This window comes from Oncorhynchus mykiss, chromosome 5 (assembly GCF_013265735.2).
Source record: "Oncorhynchus mykiss isolate Arlee chromosome 5, USDA_OmykA_1.1, whole genome shotgun sequence".
In the NCBI taxonomy this organism is placed as follows: Eukaryota; Metazoa; Chordata; class Actinopteri; order Salmoniformes; family Salmonidae; genus Oncorhynchus; species Oncorhynchus mykiss.
This window is the reverse complement of record NC_048569.1, coordinates 41,055,747-41,070,394: the sequence shown is the minus strand read 5'-3', so window position 1 is coordinate 41,070,394 and position 14,648 is coordinate 41,055,747. Positions and strand designations below refer to the sequence as shown.

At 43.8% G+C, this 14,648-nt stretch overlaps 1 protein-coding gene across 2 annotated transcripts; it reads left to right on the top strand.

The window, feature by feature from the left end:
• Positions 1 to 1,052: 1,052 nt before the first annotated feature.
• Positions 1,053 to 13,978, top strand: LOC110523830 (BRCA1-associated protein). 2 transcript variants are annotated; one of them, XM_036977516.1, is made up of 13 exons: positions 1,053 to 1,888; positions 2,320 to 2,481; positions 2,736 to 2,970; positions 7,729 to 7,918; positions 8,071 to 8,184; positions 8,279 to 8,427; positions 8,813 to 8,888; positions 9,187 to 9,325; positions 9,438 to 9,547; positions 11,294 to 11,383; positions 11,546 to 11,649; positions 11,890 to 12,029; positions 12,141 to 13,978. In XM_036977516.1, exons 1-13 carry the CDS (start codon positions 1,810 to 1,812, stop codon positions 12,353 to 12,355), a joined length of 1,803 nt encoding a protein of 600 aa, XP_036833411.1. In that variant the 5' UTR covers positions 1,053 to 1,809; the 3' UTR covers positions 12,356 to 13,978. The 2 variants fall into 2 exon arrangements, with proteins under 2 accessions (XP_036833411.1, XP_036833412.1); XM_036977517.1 differs by lacking the exon at positions 1,053 to 1,888 and adding an exon at positions 2,214 to 2,238.
• The last annotated feature ends 670 nt before the right edge of the window (positions 13,979 to 14,648 follow it).

Below are 14,648 nucleotides of genomic sequence, written 5' to 3'. Positions count from 1 at the left end.
TTCTCGTTTAGGCTGCTATCCTACTCAAAATAAAATCAAGTTGTATGGGGAAAAAAATGCATATATTGGCACCCCTGTGTCTTGAACTCACAGGTAGCTAAAATCATTGGGCCAGTAACTGGTTTTTCACCAAGCCGACTAGGTGAAATATCTGTTGATGTGCTCTTGAGCAAGGCACTTAATCCTATAAGTGCTCCTGTAAATTGCCCTGGAGAAGAGCATCTGCTAAATGACTAAACTGTAATTAAAGTGTGAGCAATAATAGTGGACTCAGCAGTTCGCTTTCAAAATAAATGTCCTCCATTGAAACTGATGCAAACAGATAGAAATAGTGGAACAGTACCACAATTGGACTATATAATTGGACTATATAACTTTGGAATTGAGTTAATTTGACACAAAAAAAGTGTGTATCTGTTGAAATCGCACTGTGTGTGTATTAGACTTCAGAATTGCATTGGGGCATACTTATATGCACTGTACAGCGTTATCTATGGATCTTGGGTCCTGTTGCACCCTCTACAACCACTGGGGTTATTATTATTTGACCCTGTTGGTCATCTATGAATATTTGAACATCTTGGCCATGTACTGTTATAATCTCAACCCAGCACAGTCAGAAGAGGACTGGCCACCCCTCAGAGCCTGGTTCCTCTCTAGGTCTCTTCCTAGGTTCCTGTCTTTCTAGAGAGTTGTTCCTAGCCACCGTGCTTCTACATCTGCATTGCTTGCTGTTTGGGGTTTTAGGCTCTGTTTCTGTACAGCACTTTGTGACATCGGCTGATGAAAAAGGGCTTTATAAATACATTTGATTGATATAAGTAGGACACATGACATGCCGGCAACTTTGAGAAAAAAATATTTTATTTCAGAGTTGTCTCGAGATGGCTATGAATATTCATAATATAAGGCTATCTTTCCATTGAATACAGGCGTTAACAACTCTCGTCGAATATTAAAACAATTATAATAAGATGTATCCACCAATCCAAAGAAAGTATAGGCAGGGGCTAGGCAGCCCGTCGTGCCGCTTTGTGGACAACGACTTCCATTGATAGGGCGGAGAGACATGTATTTTGTTTATGTAGTCCTTATTTAACTAGGCAAATCAGTTAATAAGAACTAATTATTATTTACAATGACGGCCTACCCCGGTAAAACCCGGACGACGCTTGGCCAATTGTGCGCCGCCCTTTGTCTCTTGTCAGTTTATCCATAATCACAGCCACAAAGTAATACTTGATCTTCTTAAGATCCGATTTGAAACCAAACCACACTGATAACCGTATGCCTAACTTTAAATTATTTGTTGTTTTCATTCATTGTAACGAAATAGGCCAATTTTGACTTTGTGGCTGTGGTAACAAGTCGATACCACGAATCGGTGTATGTGAACGTGAGTAGATTAACTTGAAAACAACGGTCGGACATCTTGGACGCAATTCCAGTGATGCTTTAGTTATTATTATTATAGCTAGGCAAACAGTTTTTATCATGACGTCAATTTAATAACCCGGAAGAAGTTCCTCACGGGGTCAGATCCATTTTCGAAGCTAAATGGTGAATTCTTGAAACACATATTTTGATAATTCAGTGGTATGTGAATGATCGCTAAAAAGTCGTCATGTTGGTGTTTCGTTAAACGTCATAATTTATCCCTCTCTTTAACCAGACATTTGGCTTGTTAACTTAGATACTCACGTAAGTAGCTGCTGGCTAGGTTAGCTGCAACTTGCTAGCTGTCAGACAGTCTTTGTTTTGGTTTGGTTTGGTTTTTCGTAGAGAAGAATCGTCATTCTTTCATAACACATGAGTGTATCACTGGTCGTTATCCGTCTGGAGCTCGCAGACCAGTCTCTCTCTCCACGGAATTTCCAATACACCGCCGGTGAGTTTAATCATTTCAGATTTACTATCGACGTCACCAACTTGCTAGATACTAGCAGAAGCTAGTTAGCTAGCAACTGTTAATTAGCTAGTCAACAGTGACAAATGGTGTTTCTTTTTGCACTCTTCCTCACAGGAGTATGAGGACTAGGAGCATGAGAACTAGCTAGGCTAAAACATTTAATATTCTGAGCCTCAGCATCAGAGCAAGACACTCTCCCCTCTAAGGAGTAGAGACCTGCTCAGGTTACGTTTTCTGGAACACATTTGGCTCAGAGTAACTTCAGTGACTCAGCCATTATGGAAAATTATCTACACACATACACGCACTGTTTTGGATGATGATAATAGGTATTGTATTGTTCCAGAAGTTGATGCTTTGTATTTGTCTACTCTCCCTCTTTCTACCTGTCCCCCTCTCTGCCCCTGTAGCTGAGGATATGTCAGAGGAGGATTTGCAGGAGAAAGCTCTGGGCTCAGCCAGGCTTTCTCTGAGTGGGAAGACAGAACTGGAGAGAGCAGCAGTCCTACACCAGCACATCGGCAGCAGAGCCATGGGAGACATGGTCATCGAGACCATCGCACCCAACCCTGGTAAAAAATGAGGGTGTATAGCTATATGGATCACATATTTAATTAATGCAATTCTGTACACACACCAATGTATTAGTGATTGTTGGGGTTTAATAATGCTGTAATAAATGTTGAGTGTTTTTTTTTTTTTATAAGGGTTGGGATGTGTTATGACATATTCTGAGATTTCATAAAGAAAATACAGCTGTGAATATCCATCTGTCAGTCTTCAAAGGAACAGAAGTCTCTAGTTAAACCTCATCTCTCCTCTGTAGATAAAGGAAAGGTTGAGCAGACTGGGGCAGAGGGAGAGGAGGGTGGAGGAGCCCGCCCTCTAGAGAATCAACCAGACGAGAGGGACCCTAATGAGGGCACTACAGAGGACAGTGCCGATGGCACAGAGACGGCTCCAGACTCGCCCTCCAAGCATCTTCCAGACCAGATCTCCTTCTTCAGTGGAAACCCCTCAGTGGAGATAGTCCACGGCATCATGCACCTCTACAAGACCAAGTGAGTCTCTACTGCTATATGCAACACTCAGTCTAAAACCCTTGGCTTTATATTTCAATAACATTTCAGTCATTTAGTAGACTAGCTCAGTTGGTAGAGCATGGCGCTTGCAATGTCAGGATAGTGGGTTCGGGACCACCCATATGTAAAATATATATATATATATATATATATATATATACATACATACATACATACATACATACATACATACATACATACATACAGTGGGGAGAACAAGTATTTGATACACTGCCGATTTTGCAGCTTTTCCTACTTACAAAGCATGTAGAGGTCTGTAATTTTGATCATAGGTACACTTCATCTGTGAGAGACGGAATCTAAAACAAACATCCAGAAAATCACATTGTATGATTTTTAAGTCATTAATTTGCATTTTATTGCATGACATAAGTATTTGATCACCTACCAACCAGTAAGAATTCCGGCTCTCACAGACCTGTTAGTTTTTCTTTAAGAAGCCCGCCTGTTCTCCACTCATTACCTGTATTAACTGTACCTGTTTGAACTCGTTACCTGTATAAAAGACACCTGTCCACACACTCAATCAAACAGACTCCAACCTCTCCACAATGGCCAAGACTAGAGGGCTGTGTAAGGACATCAGGGATAAATTGTAGACCTGCACAAGGCTGGGATGGGCTACAGGACAATAGGCAAGCAGCTTGGTGAGAAGGCAACAACTGGCGCAATTATTAGAAAATGGAAGAAGTTCAAGATGACGGTCAATCACCCTCGGTCTGGAGCGCCATGCAAGATCTCACCTCGTGGGGCATCAATGATCATGAGGAAGGTGAGGGATCAGCCCAGAAATACACGGCAGGACCTGGTCAATGACTTGAAGAGAGCTGGGACCACAGTCTCAAAGAAAACTATTAGTAACACACTACGCCGTCATGGATTAAAATCCTGCAGCGCACACAAGGTCCCCCTGCTCAAGCCAGCGCATGTCCAGGCCCATCTGAAGTTTGCCAATGACCATCTGGATGATCCAGAGGAGGAATGGGAGAAGGTCATGTGGTCTGATGAGACAAAAATCTAGCTTTTTGGTCTAACTCCACTCGCCGTGTTTGGAGGAAGAAGAAGGATGAGTACAACCCCAAGAACACCATCCCAACCGTAAAGCATGGAGGTGGAAACATCATTCTTTGGGGATGCTTTTCTGCAAAGGGGACAGGACGACTGCACCGTATTGAGGGGAGGATGGATGGGGCCATGTGAATCGCGAGATCTTGGCCAACAACCTCCTTCCCTCAGTAAGAGCATTGAAGATGGGTCGTGGCTGGGTCTTCCAGAATGACAATGACCTGAAACACACAGCCAGGGCAACTAAGGAGGGGGTCCATAAGAAGCATCTGAAGGTCCTGGAGTGGCCTAGCCAGTCTCTAGACCTGAACCCAATAGAAAATCTTTGGAGGGAGCAGAAAGTCCGTATTGCCCAGCGACAGCACCGAAACCTGAAGGATCTGGAGAATGCCTGTATGGAGGAGTGTGCCAAAATCCCTGCTGCAGTGTGTGCAAACCTGGTCAAGAGATACAGGAAATGTATGATCTCTGTAATTGCAAACAAAGGTTTCTGTACCAAATATTAAGTTCTGCTTTTCTGATGTATCAAATACTTATGTCATGCAATAAAATGCAAATTAATTACTTAAAAATCATATAATGTGATTTTCTGGATGTTTGTTTTAGATTCCATCTCTCACAATTGAAGTGTACATATGATAAAAATTACAGACCTCTACATGCTTTGTAAGTAGGAAAACCTGCAAAATCGGCAGTGTATCAAATATTTGTTCTCCCCACTGTACATACATACATACATACATACATACATACATACAGTTGAAATTGGAATTTTACATACACTTAGGTTGGAGTCATTAAAACTCATTTTTCAACCACTCCACCAATGTCTTGTTAACAAACTATAGTTTTGGCAAGTCGGTTAGGACATCTACTTTGTGCATGTGTAACAGTATAGCTTCCGTCCCTCTCCTCGCCCCTACCTGGGCTTGAACCAGGGACCCTCTGCACACATCAACAACTGCCTCCCACGAAGCATCGTTACCCATTGCTCCACAAAAGCCGCGGCCCATGCAGAGCAAGGGGAACCACTACTTCAAGGTCTCAGAGCGAGTGACGTCACCGATTGAAACGCTATTAGAGCGCACCACCGCTAACTAGCTAGCCAAGTAATTTTTCCAACTATTGTTTACAGACTAGATTATTTCACTTATAATTCACTGTATCACAATTCCAGAGGGTCAGAAGTTTACATACATTAAGTTGACTGTGCCATTTAAACAGCTTGGAAAATTCCAGAAAATTATGTCATGGCTTTAAAAGCTTAAAAAATGCTAATTGACATAATTTGAGTCAATTGGAGGTGTACCTGTAGATGTATTTCAAGGCCTACCTTCAAACTCAGTGCCTCTTTGCTTGACATCATGGGAAAATCAAAAGAAAACAGCCAAGACCTCAGAAAATAAATTGTAGACCTCCACAAGTCTGGTTCATCCTTGGGAGCAATTTCCAAATGCCTGAAGGTACCACGTTCATCTGTACAAACAGTAGTACGCAAGTATAAACACCATGGGATCATGCAGCCGTCATACCGCTCAGGAAGGAGACGCATTCTGTCTCCTAGAGATTAATGTACTTTGGTGCAAAAAGCGCAAATCAATCCCAGAACAACAGCAAAGGACCTTGTGAAGATGCTGGAGGAAACAGGCACAAAAGTATCCACTGAAAAACATCCCCACAATATGATGCTGCCACCATGTTTCACTGTAGGCATGGTACCAGGTTTCCTCCAGATGTGACGCTTGGCATTCAGGACAAAGAGTTGAATATTGGTTTCATCAGACCAGAGATTCTTGTTTCTCATGGTCTAAGAGTCCTTTAGGTGCCTTTTGTGATCAAATTGGTTTGCGTCCCTGTTAGTGGGCCTTTCTCCTTTGCCAAGATAACCCATACACCTGACAGGGGTGGCATATCAATAAGCTGATTAAACAGCAGGATCATTACACAGGTGCATTTTTTGCTGGGGACAATAAAAGGCCACTCTAGAATGTGCAGTTTTGATACGCAATGCCAAAGATGTCTCAAGTTTTGAGGGAGCGTGCAATTGGCATGATGACTGCAGGAATGTCCACCAGAGACAGAGAGAGAGAATTTAATCTCAATTTCTCTACCATAATCCGCCTCCATCATTTTAGGGAAGTTGGCAGTACATCCAACCGGCTTCACAACCGCAGACCACGTGTAACCACGCCAGCCCAGGACCTCCACAACTGGCTTTTTCCTGCGGGATTGTCTGAGACCAGCCAGCCGGACAGCTGATGAAATTGAGGGTTTGCACAACCAAATAATTTCTGCACAAGCTGGCAGAAACCATCTCAGAAACCATCTGCGTGCTCGTCGTCCTCACCAGGGTCTTGAACTGACTGCAGTTTGGCGTGTCGTAACCGACTTCAGTGGGCAAATACTCCCCTTCGATGGCCACTGGCACGCTGGAGAAGTGTGCTCTTCAAGGATGAATACCGGTTTCAACTGTACTGGGCAGTTGTGTGAGCGAGCGGTTTGCTGAGTTGCCCCATGGTGGGGTTATGGTATGGGCAGGCGTAAGCTACAAACAACGAACACAATTGTATTTGATCGATGGCAATTTGAATGCACAGAGATAACAGGGTAAGATCCTGAGGCCCATTGTCGTGCCATTCATCACTGCCATCACCTCATGTTTCAGCATGGTAATGCACGGCCCCATGTTGATCTGTACACAATTCCTGGATGCTGAAAATGTCCCAGTTCTTCCATGGCCTGCATACTCACCATGCTTGTCACCCATTGAGCATGTTTGGAATGCTCTGGATCGATGGCGTGTTCCAGTTACCGCCAATATCCAGCAACCTCATACAGCCATTGAAGAGGAGTGGGACAACATTCAACAGCCTGATCAATTCTATGAGAAGGAAATGTGCCGCGCTTATTTCATTTGACAGATTTCCTTATATGAACTGTAACTCAGTCAAATCTTTTAAATTGTTGCCTTTATATTTCTCACGAAACCTAGACCAATAAAGACCAGGACTTGGGGGATTGTAACTAAATGTCATCCATAGAATAGTCCTTTGGAGAAAGGATTGTTAACATACTGTATATTTGACATATTAAATGACATTTTGGCCTTACTCAGGCCTCCTTTAAGACTCCATAATGTTTCATCTGTAGATGCTACAAATCTAAAATCGGAGTCATGAAGCTTTACCACTTTCTCTGTAATATGAGTAGTATTTTGATTTCAATAAATCAAAATACATTAATTTATGAATATTGGAAAGTGTAAACATGAATATAGAAAACCCCATTTTTTTTTTTCCACAGGCCACAATCAACAGGGAGATGTGTTGCATAAGGCAAATGGTGGCCACACCAGTTACTGACTGGTTTTCTGATCCAAGCCCATACTTAATATATATCTGTGACTAACAGATGCATATCTGTATTCCCAGTCATGTGAAATCCATACATTCGAGCCTAATGAATTTACTTAAATTGACAGATTTTTAAATGTAACTCAGTAAAATCTCTGAAGTTTTTATATTTTTGCTCAGTGTACATGCATGCATAGTCTACCCTTTAACTACAGTATACCAAAGATGATACTATTTATTGACAAGATATCTCACTGGCATTGAGACAATTTGGTTTCCCCTGTCTGTCCCCTCGCAGCAAGATGACGTCCCTGACGGAGGACGTGCGTCGCAGTGCCATGCTGTGTATCCTGACCGTCCCCTCCACCATGACCAGCCACGACCTCATGAAGTTTGTGGCACCATTTTATGACGTCATGGAGCACATGAAGATCATACGAGACCCCACCCCTAACCAGTACATGGTGCTGATTAAGTTCAGTAGCCAGGTGAGATGAGTATGATCATAGAACACTGCGTTTGTTGTAATTTAAGGTCTGCTTATGAACTGTGTAATTATTTACTTGGGTCTCTCTCTCTCTCTCTCTCACCTTTCTCTCTACAACACCCCCCCCCCCCCCCCCCCCCCCCCCCCTTCCAGGCTGACGCAGATAGTTTCTACACAGCGTGTAATGGCCGTACGTTCAACTCCATAGAGGACGCAGTCTGCCAGCTGGTCTATGTGGAGAGAGCTGAGGTCATCAAGTCTGAGCAGGTGCCGTATGTACACTAGTCCTTTTGAAGACTGTCTTAGCAGTGTAGCTGCAGGATATGGATTATAATAACCTTTCCCTCCCTCCCACCCTCAGGGCGCCAGTCTTCCAGTGATGGAGCTGACAGAGCTTCCTAAGTGTACCGTGTGTCTGGAGAGGATGGACGAGTCAGTGAACGGGGTTCTCACCACACTCTGTAACCACAGCTTCCACAGCCTGTGTCTGCAACGCTGGGAGGACGCCTCGTGAGTACTTGGGCCTGATTCAACTCGCAACTAGGGCCGGGACGATACCAGTATCGCAATATTTTTTTCCCATGGCAAAAATTAAAACCCAACATTAGGGCTGTTTTCGTGTTTTGTTTCCTTGCCAGGATACTAACGAGTGTCGCGATACTGGTATCATCCCGGCCCTACTCACAACATGGCCTTGTGTTTCTTTCTCCATCCTTCCTTTCTCTCTGGCCAGTGAATCACTGTCATGTGCTGCTGTTTTATCCCTGTGCTTTGAATGGGTCCTTTTTTGACACCACATTTGAACAATATGGCATTGTGTTTTAGCATGGAGACAAAAAAAGTGGTAGCTGGTAGTTTTGATGTGTGTTTAAAGGTGTTGACTGTTCTGTTCCAGGTGTCCTGTGTGTCGGTACTGCCAGACCCCAGAGCCTGTAGAGGAGAACAAGTGCTTTGAATGTGGCGTACAGGAAGTAAACCTTATTTACATACTAAAACGACATACATTTACATACCTCTAAAGGTACTCCTGTCATTTACAGTTGCTATTGGTGTAAAAAAATTAGCAAGGTTCATGTTTTCCCTCCTACGCCCCTCCCCCTGGTTCATGTTTTCCCTCCTACGCCCCTCCCCCTGGTTCATGTTTTCCCTCCTACGCCCCTCCCCCTGGTTCATGTTTTCCCTCCTACGCCCCTCCCCCTGGTTCATGTTTTCCCTCCTACGCCCCTCCCCCTGGTTCATGTTTTCCCTCCTACGCCCCTCCCTCTCCAGAACCTGTGGATCTGCCTGATCTGTGGTCATATTGGCTGTGGTCGCTACGTCAGTCGTCATGCCTACAAACACTTTGAAGAGACGCAACACACGTACGCCATGCAGCTCACTAACCACCGTGTCTGGGACTATGCTGGAGGTACAGCAGACTGTGGGGAGTTCAGACTTCTGTGTTTTTAAATGCCAATGTGTATAAAACGCTGTGTGTAGCATTGCAAAGGTGCTTAACTGATTGTGCGTGCGTGTTGTAGATAACTACGTTCACAGGCTGGTGGCCAGTAAGACTGATGGGAAGATGGTTCAGTACGGGTGTGAAGGAGAAACCTGCCATGAGGAGAAGATAGATGCTCTGCAATTAGAGGTGTGTGTGTGTGTGTGCTTCTGGTTTTACTATCCTTGTGGGGACGAGAAGTCCTCACAAGGACAGTAAAACAAGGAAATATCGGACAATGGGGGGGGGGGGCATTTTGCCGGTTCCCACAAGGAAAAAGGCTATTTTAGGTGGACCCAACTTTTTTGGGGGGGCCCACGACCCCATTTTGTTATCTGAAAATTATTGCGAACACAACCATGTGGGATAAAAGTATGTAATCAACAGCCAATGTTAACTTTTTTTAAATTTGGGACTATGGCAGTCAATTGAACAGTATTTCTGATGGTCTTCTCAACTCACCATCACGTACTTTTAATGTGGGGCTATGACAGTCAATTTCAAATGAGTCTGACATAATGTCTCTTATCTCACCACCACTGATGAGGTGGGTGTGCTTGATGCATGTCGAGTCAGAGCTTCTCGATGTCAGTGGGCGTGGTTGACAGTTACTGTTACCGTCAGGAGTCAGGAACCAAAACTCCTCCGTGGTGACCCGTGAATGCGTTGTCTGCAGCATTCAGTCACAATGACGGCTCAATCAGCTGTTCGATTTCACTTACCGCCATGTCGACTGAGCCAGGATCACAGTCAAACGGATTGGAAAGTAGGTCCCAAAGTGCTCTTCCAAGCGTTGGAGGTGAGCAGTCATCACTGCTGTGGGACATTTACTGATGCTGTTTTCTGTTGGAAACCTGCACAGCCGAGGGAAGGGGGCACATGGTTCGCTTTTGAAAGACTCTCTAATAAGAATTCTTAGTTTACAAATCAAAGTTACCTGCTGCAGTGTATCTCCGAATTCTGTGCTCAGCTTTTTTTCCGCCAGTTGCTCTCGGTGCGTCATACAATGCGTCCATATGGCAGAGGGAGACACAGGCCTGCCCGCCTTCCCGCCATAGATGGAGCTCCATCTGTGAAAAAGCCCACCGTTTGATCCCATGGAATCAGTATTTGTCAATATAGCCATGCAACACACGGATCATCCTCTGTGCCCTATTTCATGCTGAGACAGAACAATATGTCCTGGTGAATAGCATCCCCCGAACAAAAGTCAATGCATGGGCATCTCGGCCCTCAAAGCTAACGTTCATTTGGAGAACGTAAGCTGGGCAGTTTGAGTCGTTCAGTCAGTTATTTCTTGCTTGCTATCAATAGCATCAATTCCTAGTTTAACAGTGATATCTGACAAAGGTATCGATGTGATTTTCTGTGCCTCTGCCTCCCCACATATTGTTTTCACCATATCAATTGAGGCCGGTATTATCAAAGCCTCTGTAATAGTGTGTGGTTTCATATCCTAGCGGGTCTAGCCTTTCATCATGGGAATGAGTCGAGCCTTTTTTCCCTGATCTAAGGGCACGCTGAATAGTTTTCATTTAGATTTTTAAGGTTAACCACATTACAATGCTTTTGAGATACTAAGACGATATAATATTTTTTGGGGTGTATAATTTTGGTCATTTTCCTTCAACTACACTAGTCATATCAGGCAACCTCTAGTTTGAGAACCACTGGTTTAGGGGTTAGGTTAAGTGTTAGGGAAAATAGGATTTTGAATGGGAATCCCACAAGGATAGTTTGTGTGTGTGACACCCTATTTTTCATTCTAATGTAATGACATCAACTTACAGTTTGATGTGTTATATAATGTGGCACAAAAAGTGTGAACTATTGTTAGTTAACACACGTGTTAAAGAAGATTTGTCTCCCCCAGAATGATCTTTCCTCTTCCTGCAGTATTCTTACCTGCTAACGAGTCAACTGGAGTCCCAGCGCATTTACTGGGAGAATAAGATAGTTCACCTGGAGAAGGACACAGCGGAGGAGGTAGACATGCAGCATTGATTCCTATCTGTCCATTCACCTAAGTGCCTGATACAGTGTGGACATGTGTTCGGAATGTGTGTGTGTGTACGCATCTGCCCAGCTGAATGTGTGGTTCATGTATGCTTGGTGTGTGCGTACGCTCATGCCCTGTGTGTGTTTTAGATCAACAACATGAAGGCCAAGTTTAAGGAGACCATAGATCGCTGTGATAACCTGGAGCGTCGGCTGGGAGAGCTGGCCAAGGACAAGCAGAGCATGGACAAGAAGTAGGTGGAGCCTCTCACACTGCAGCTGTCAATCATCCTGACACAGTAGGATTTTAGAATCCGTAGAATCTGCTTGTGGATTGCAGGTACATAGTCATGCTGTACATCATCATTCTCTCTATAAAGTAGTAGGGAGAAAGGAGAGAAGTTGTTATTGAGAATCTGTGTGTCTTGGTAGCACCATCTACCTGTAGGTGGTAGGTACATATTCATGCTGTATGTCGTGCCCCCCCCCCCCAGGTGTGGTCAGCTGTCGACCCGTGTGACAAAGCTTGGTCATGAGCTGAAGGAGGAACAGGAAATGAACCGCTGTCTGAGAGCCAATCAGGTTCAACTACAGGCCCAGCTGGCCGAGGAGGAACGCAAGGCGAGAGAGACGGGTGAGTCAGAGGGAGACTAGAGCCCTATTTTGTGGACATAATCTTTATCTGGGAGTGTAATGGATGACAATATTATCTAAATGACAAGTCCATCCTATCTCCCTCCTCCAGGCGAGCGTAAGGACGGGGTGATAGCCGAGCTCCAGGAGCAGCTGAGAGATGTAATGTTTTACCTGGAGACTCAGCAGCAGATAGAAGGTCTTCCTCCAGAGACCAGGACTGAGATTCAGGAAGGAAGCATCAACATCGGCGCAGCAGCCACTCCCGCCCCAGGACCCTCCGCCATAGGCAGAGGCCGCAGGGGGCGGTCCAAAAGGGGGAAGTAGAGAGGACACAACTAAGAAGTGGAGAGAGGAAGGGATGCCGGAAGTGACCCACAAAAATGACATTATTGAAGTGTGTGAGAGTGCGTGCGTTTTTGTGCCTTTGTGTGTGCCTGTGTTTGTGCTTTGCAAAAGGACCCTGGCTCCTTAGACACTATTTGTAGATGAAGAGGTCAGACGTTAGGTGTATATCTCTGCTTTAAGGCGCCCACTTTGCTGAATTAAAAAAATGATTGATTTGAAAGAGGTGTGCTCTTCTTCCTCGTTACATAATTTTTTGGGGTTGACCTGCTTGTTTACGTCCTTAAAGGAGGAAAGATTCATGGGAATAAGGAAGTGAGTAAACCGGACAGTAATGATAGAAAGAGAAAGAAAATACCTCTCATGTTTGAATATGCAGGCTTTTCCAAATTTAAAATCAGTCCATTTTTGTATGTACAGGTATGTGTGTTACTACAGTTTACATGAGTTGTTTAGAAGGTGTTCTGGATCAGTGGGAAGTTCACTACCAGCTGGTTCTCTGCACTTTTGTCATTTGTTTTGTCCAACATCTGATTCATCTGATCTCATGAAATGTCATGACTCAGTCCTATCGTGAGAATGGGGTTTCTGCTGGGGTTTTTTTTCTTCATTTTGATCATTTTAACGTGTCAGAACTGAAGATCCGAGATTTAAGTCAAGTGTTGAACTGTTTAATTTCTCAATTTACGAATGACCTGTGTCAGACCTATAGACTTGGCACAGGATTATGTGGCTGATGCTTTGGCATTCCTACACAACTGAGATGTGCATCTGTACAATCTAGAATATATAATACCAGGGTTTGACATCAAGGGTTGCCCTATTTCCTTGGGCAAGAGACTTTAGCAGTCACGCAAGTTGAGCCTGCACTGAGGTTTCCCCATTGGGCAGGTGAATTTGTTTTGTTTGTTGATGTTGTGTGAACATAACCAAACTGCAAATAATTCCAGTAGCCTAAAACGGATCTTTATGGTTCCTCCCGATTGTTTAAGTGAAAGACAGACAATTTATCGTATTTATAATCAGGCAAGTTTAGCCAGCCTTGTATTTTTTTGAAAATACAAAAAATTCCAGTACTGATCTTTGATTCCTCCCCTATGTGTAGGGGAAATGGCACTTCTGCATGTAAATAGCAAATAAAAACATTTGGGGCAAGTAATAAGAATCTTCGAACAAGTGCCTAGCAGATATATGTAAATCCCTGTAATGCAGTACAATACTCTACAAATACAGTCTACATCAGTTTCACTCCTGTTTCCATGCACCTACCTATGTATGTGATCACCATATTCTTCACTAATAACCCACCTCGTTCAAGCATGAAAAAGCACTCTATTGCCTCTACTGACCATTATGAGCTGTTTGTGTTCCTTGTTTACGTTCCTGTTTGTTTGTGTTGCATTGCTAAAAGCCTTCCAGTATGTTCTGTTCAGGCACAGCTTTCCACTAGTTTAGCATCAACATTGTTAAGAGCATGGTGTCCAGGTCAACATAGACATTCAAACGGTACACAGCTGCATACCACCTTTTATTTTAGCAGTTTAAGTTTTCACTGTTTTGTATTCATGTTGTTAAAGCGCTCAATAAATGATCTTACTATTTGTACTCTGGGTGAGGGTGTTTGTTCAGTAATGTGCAGTCCTAGCTCAGTTGAGTATTGAATGCTGTTGCTTTAAGTAGGTTGTTAGGGAACAAAATTAAACGTTGGTTCTGGTGTCATACTTTGTATTCCATGTTATAGAGAAGAACACGATATATGATATGATATACTTTACTGTCCCTGAGGGGAAATTTGACTTGGACAATAAAGCAGCACTATCTTCCACACACTGAGCGTACAAAACATTAGGAACACTCTCCTAATGAGTTGCACCCATTTTTGCCCTCAGAACAGCCTCAATTTGTTGGGGCACGGACGCTACAAGGTGTCACGCATTCCACTCCAATGCTTCCCTCAGTTGTGTCAAGTTGGCTGGATGTCCTTGGGATGGTGGACCATTCCCGACACGCAAGGTCAACTGTCGAGCATGAAAAACCCGGCAGTGTTGCAGTTCTTGACACACAAACCGGTGTGCCTGGCACCTACGACCATACCCCGTTCAAAGGCACTTAGATATTTTGTCTTGCTCATCTTGTCTTGCACACATGCGCAATCCATGTCTCAAGGTTTAAACGCCCTTCTTTAACCCGTCTCCCCTTCATCTACACTGATTTGAAGTGGATTTAACAAGTGACATCAACAAAGGATCATATCTTTCACCTGGTCAGTCTGTCA

What these genes read in the sequence shown, in the direction of transcription:
- LOC110523830 (XM_036977516.1), top strand. Translation starts at nt 1,810, where the DNA reads ATGAGTGTATCACTGGTCGTTATCCGTCTGGAGCTCGCAGACCAGTCT. An exon ending in GAATTTCCAATACACCGCCG is followed by an intron (nt 1,889 to 2,319) that starts GTGAGTTTAATC and finishes CTGCCCCTGTAG; the next exon opens with CTGAGGATATGTCAGAGGAG. An exon ending in AGGTCATCAAGTCTGAGCAG is followed by an intron (nt 8,185 to 8,278) that starts GTGCCGTATGTA and finishes TCCCACCCTCAG; the next exon opens with GGCGCCAGTCTTCCAGTGAT.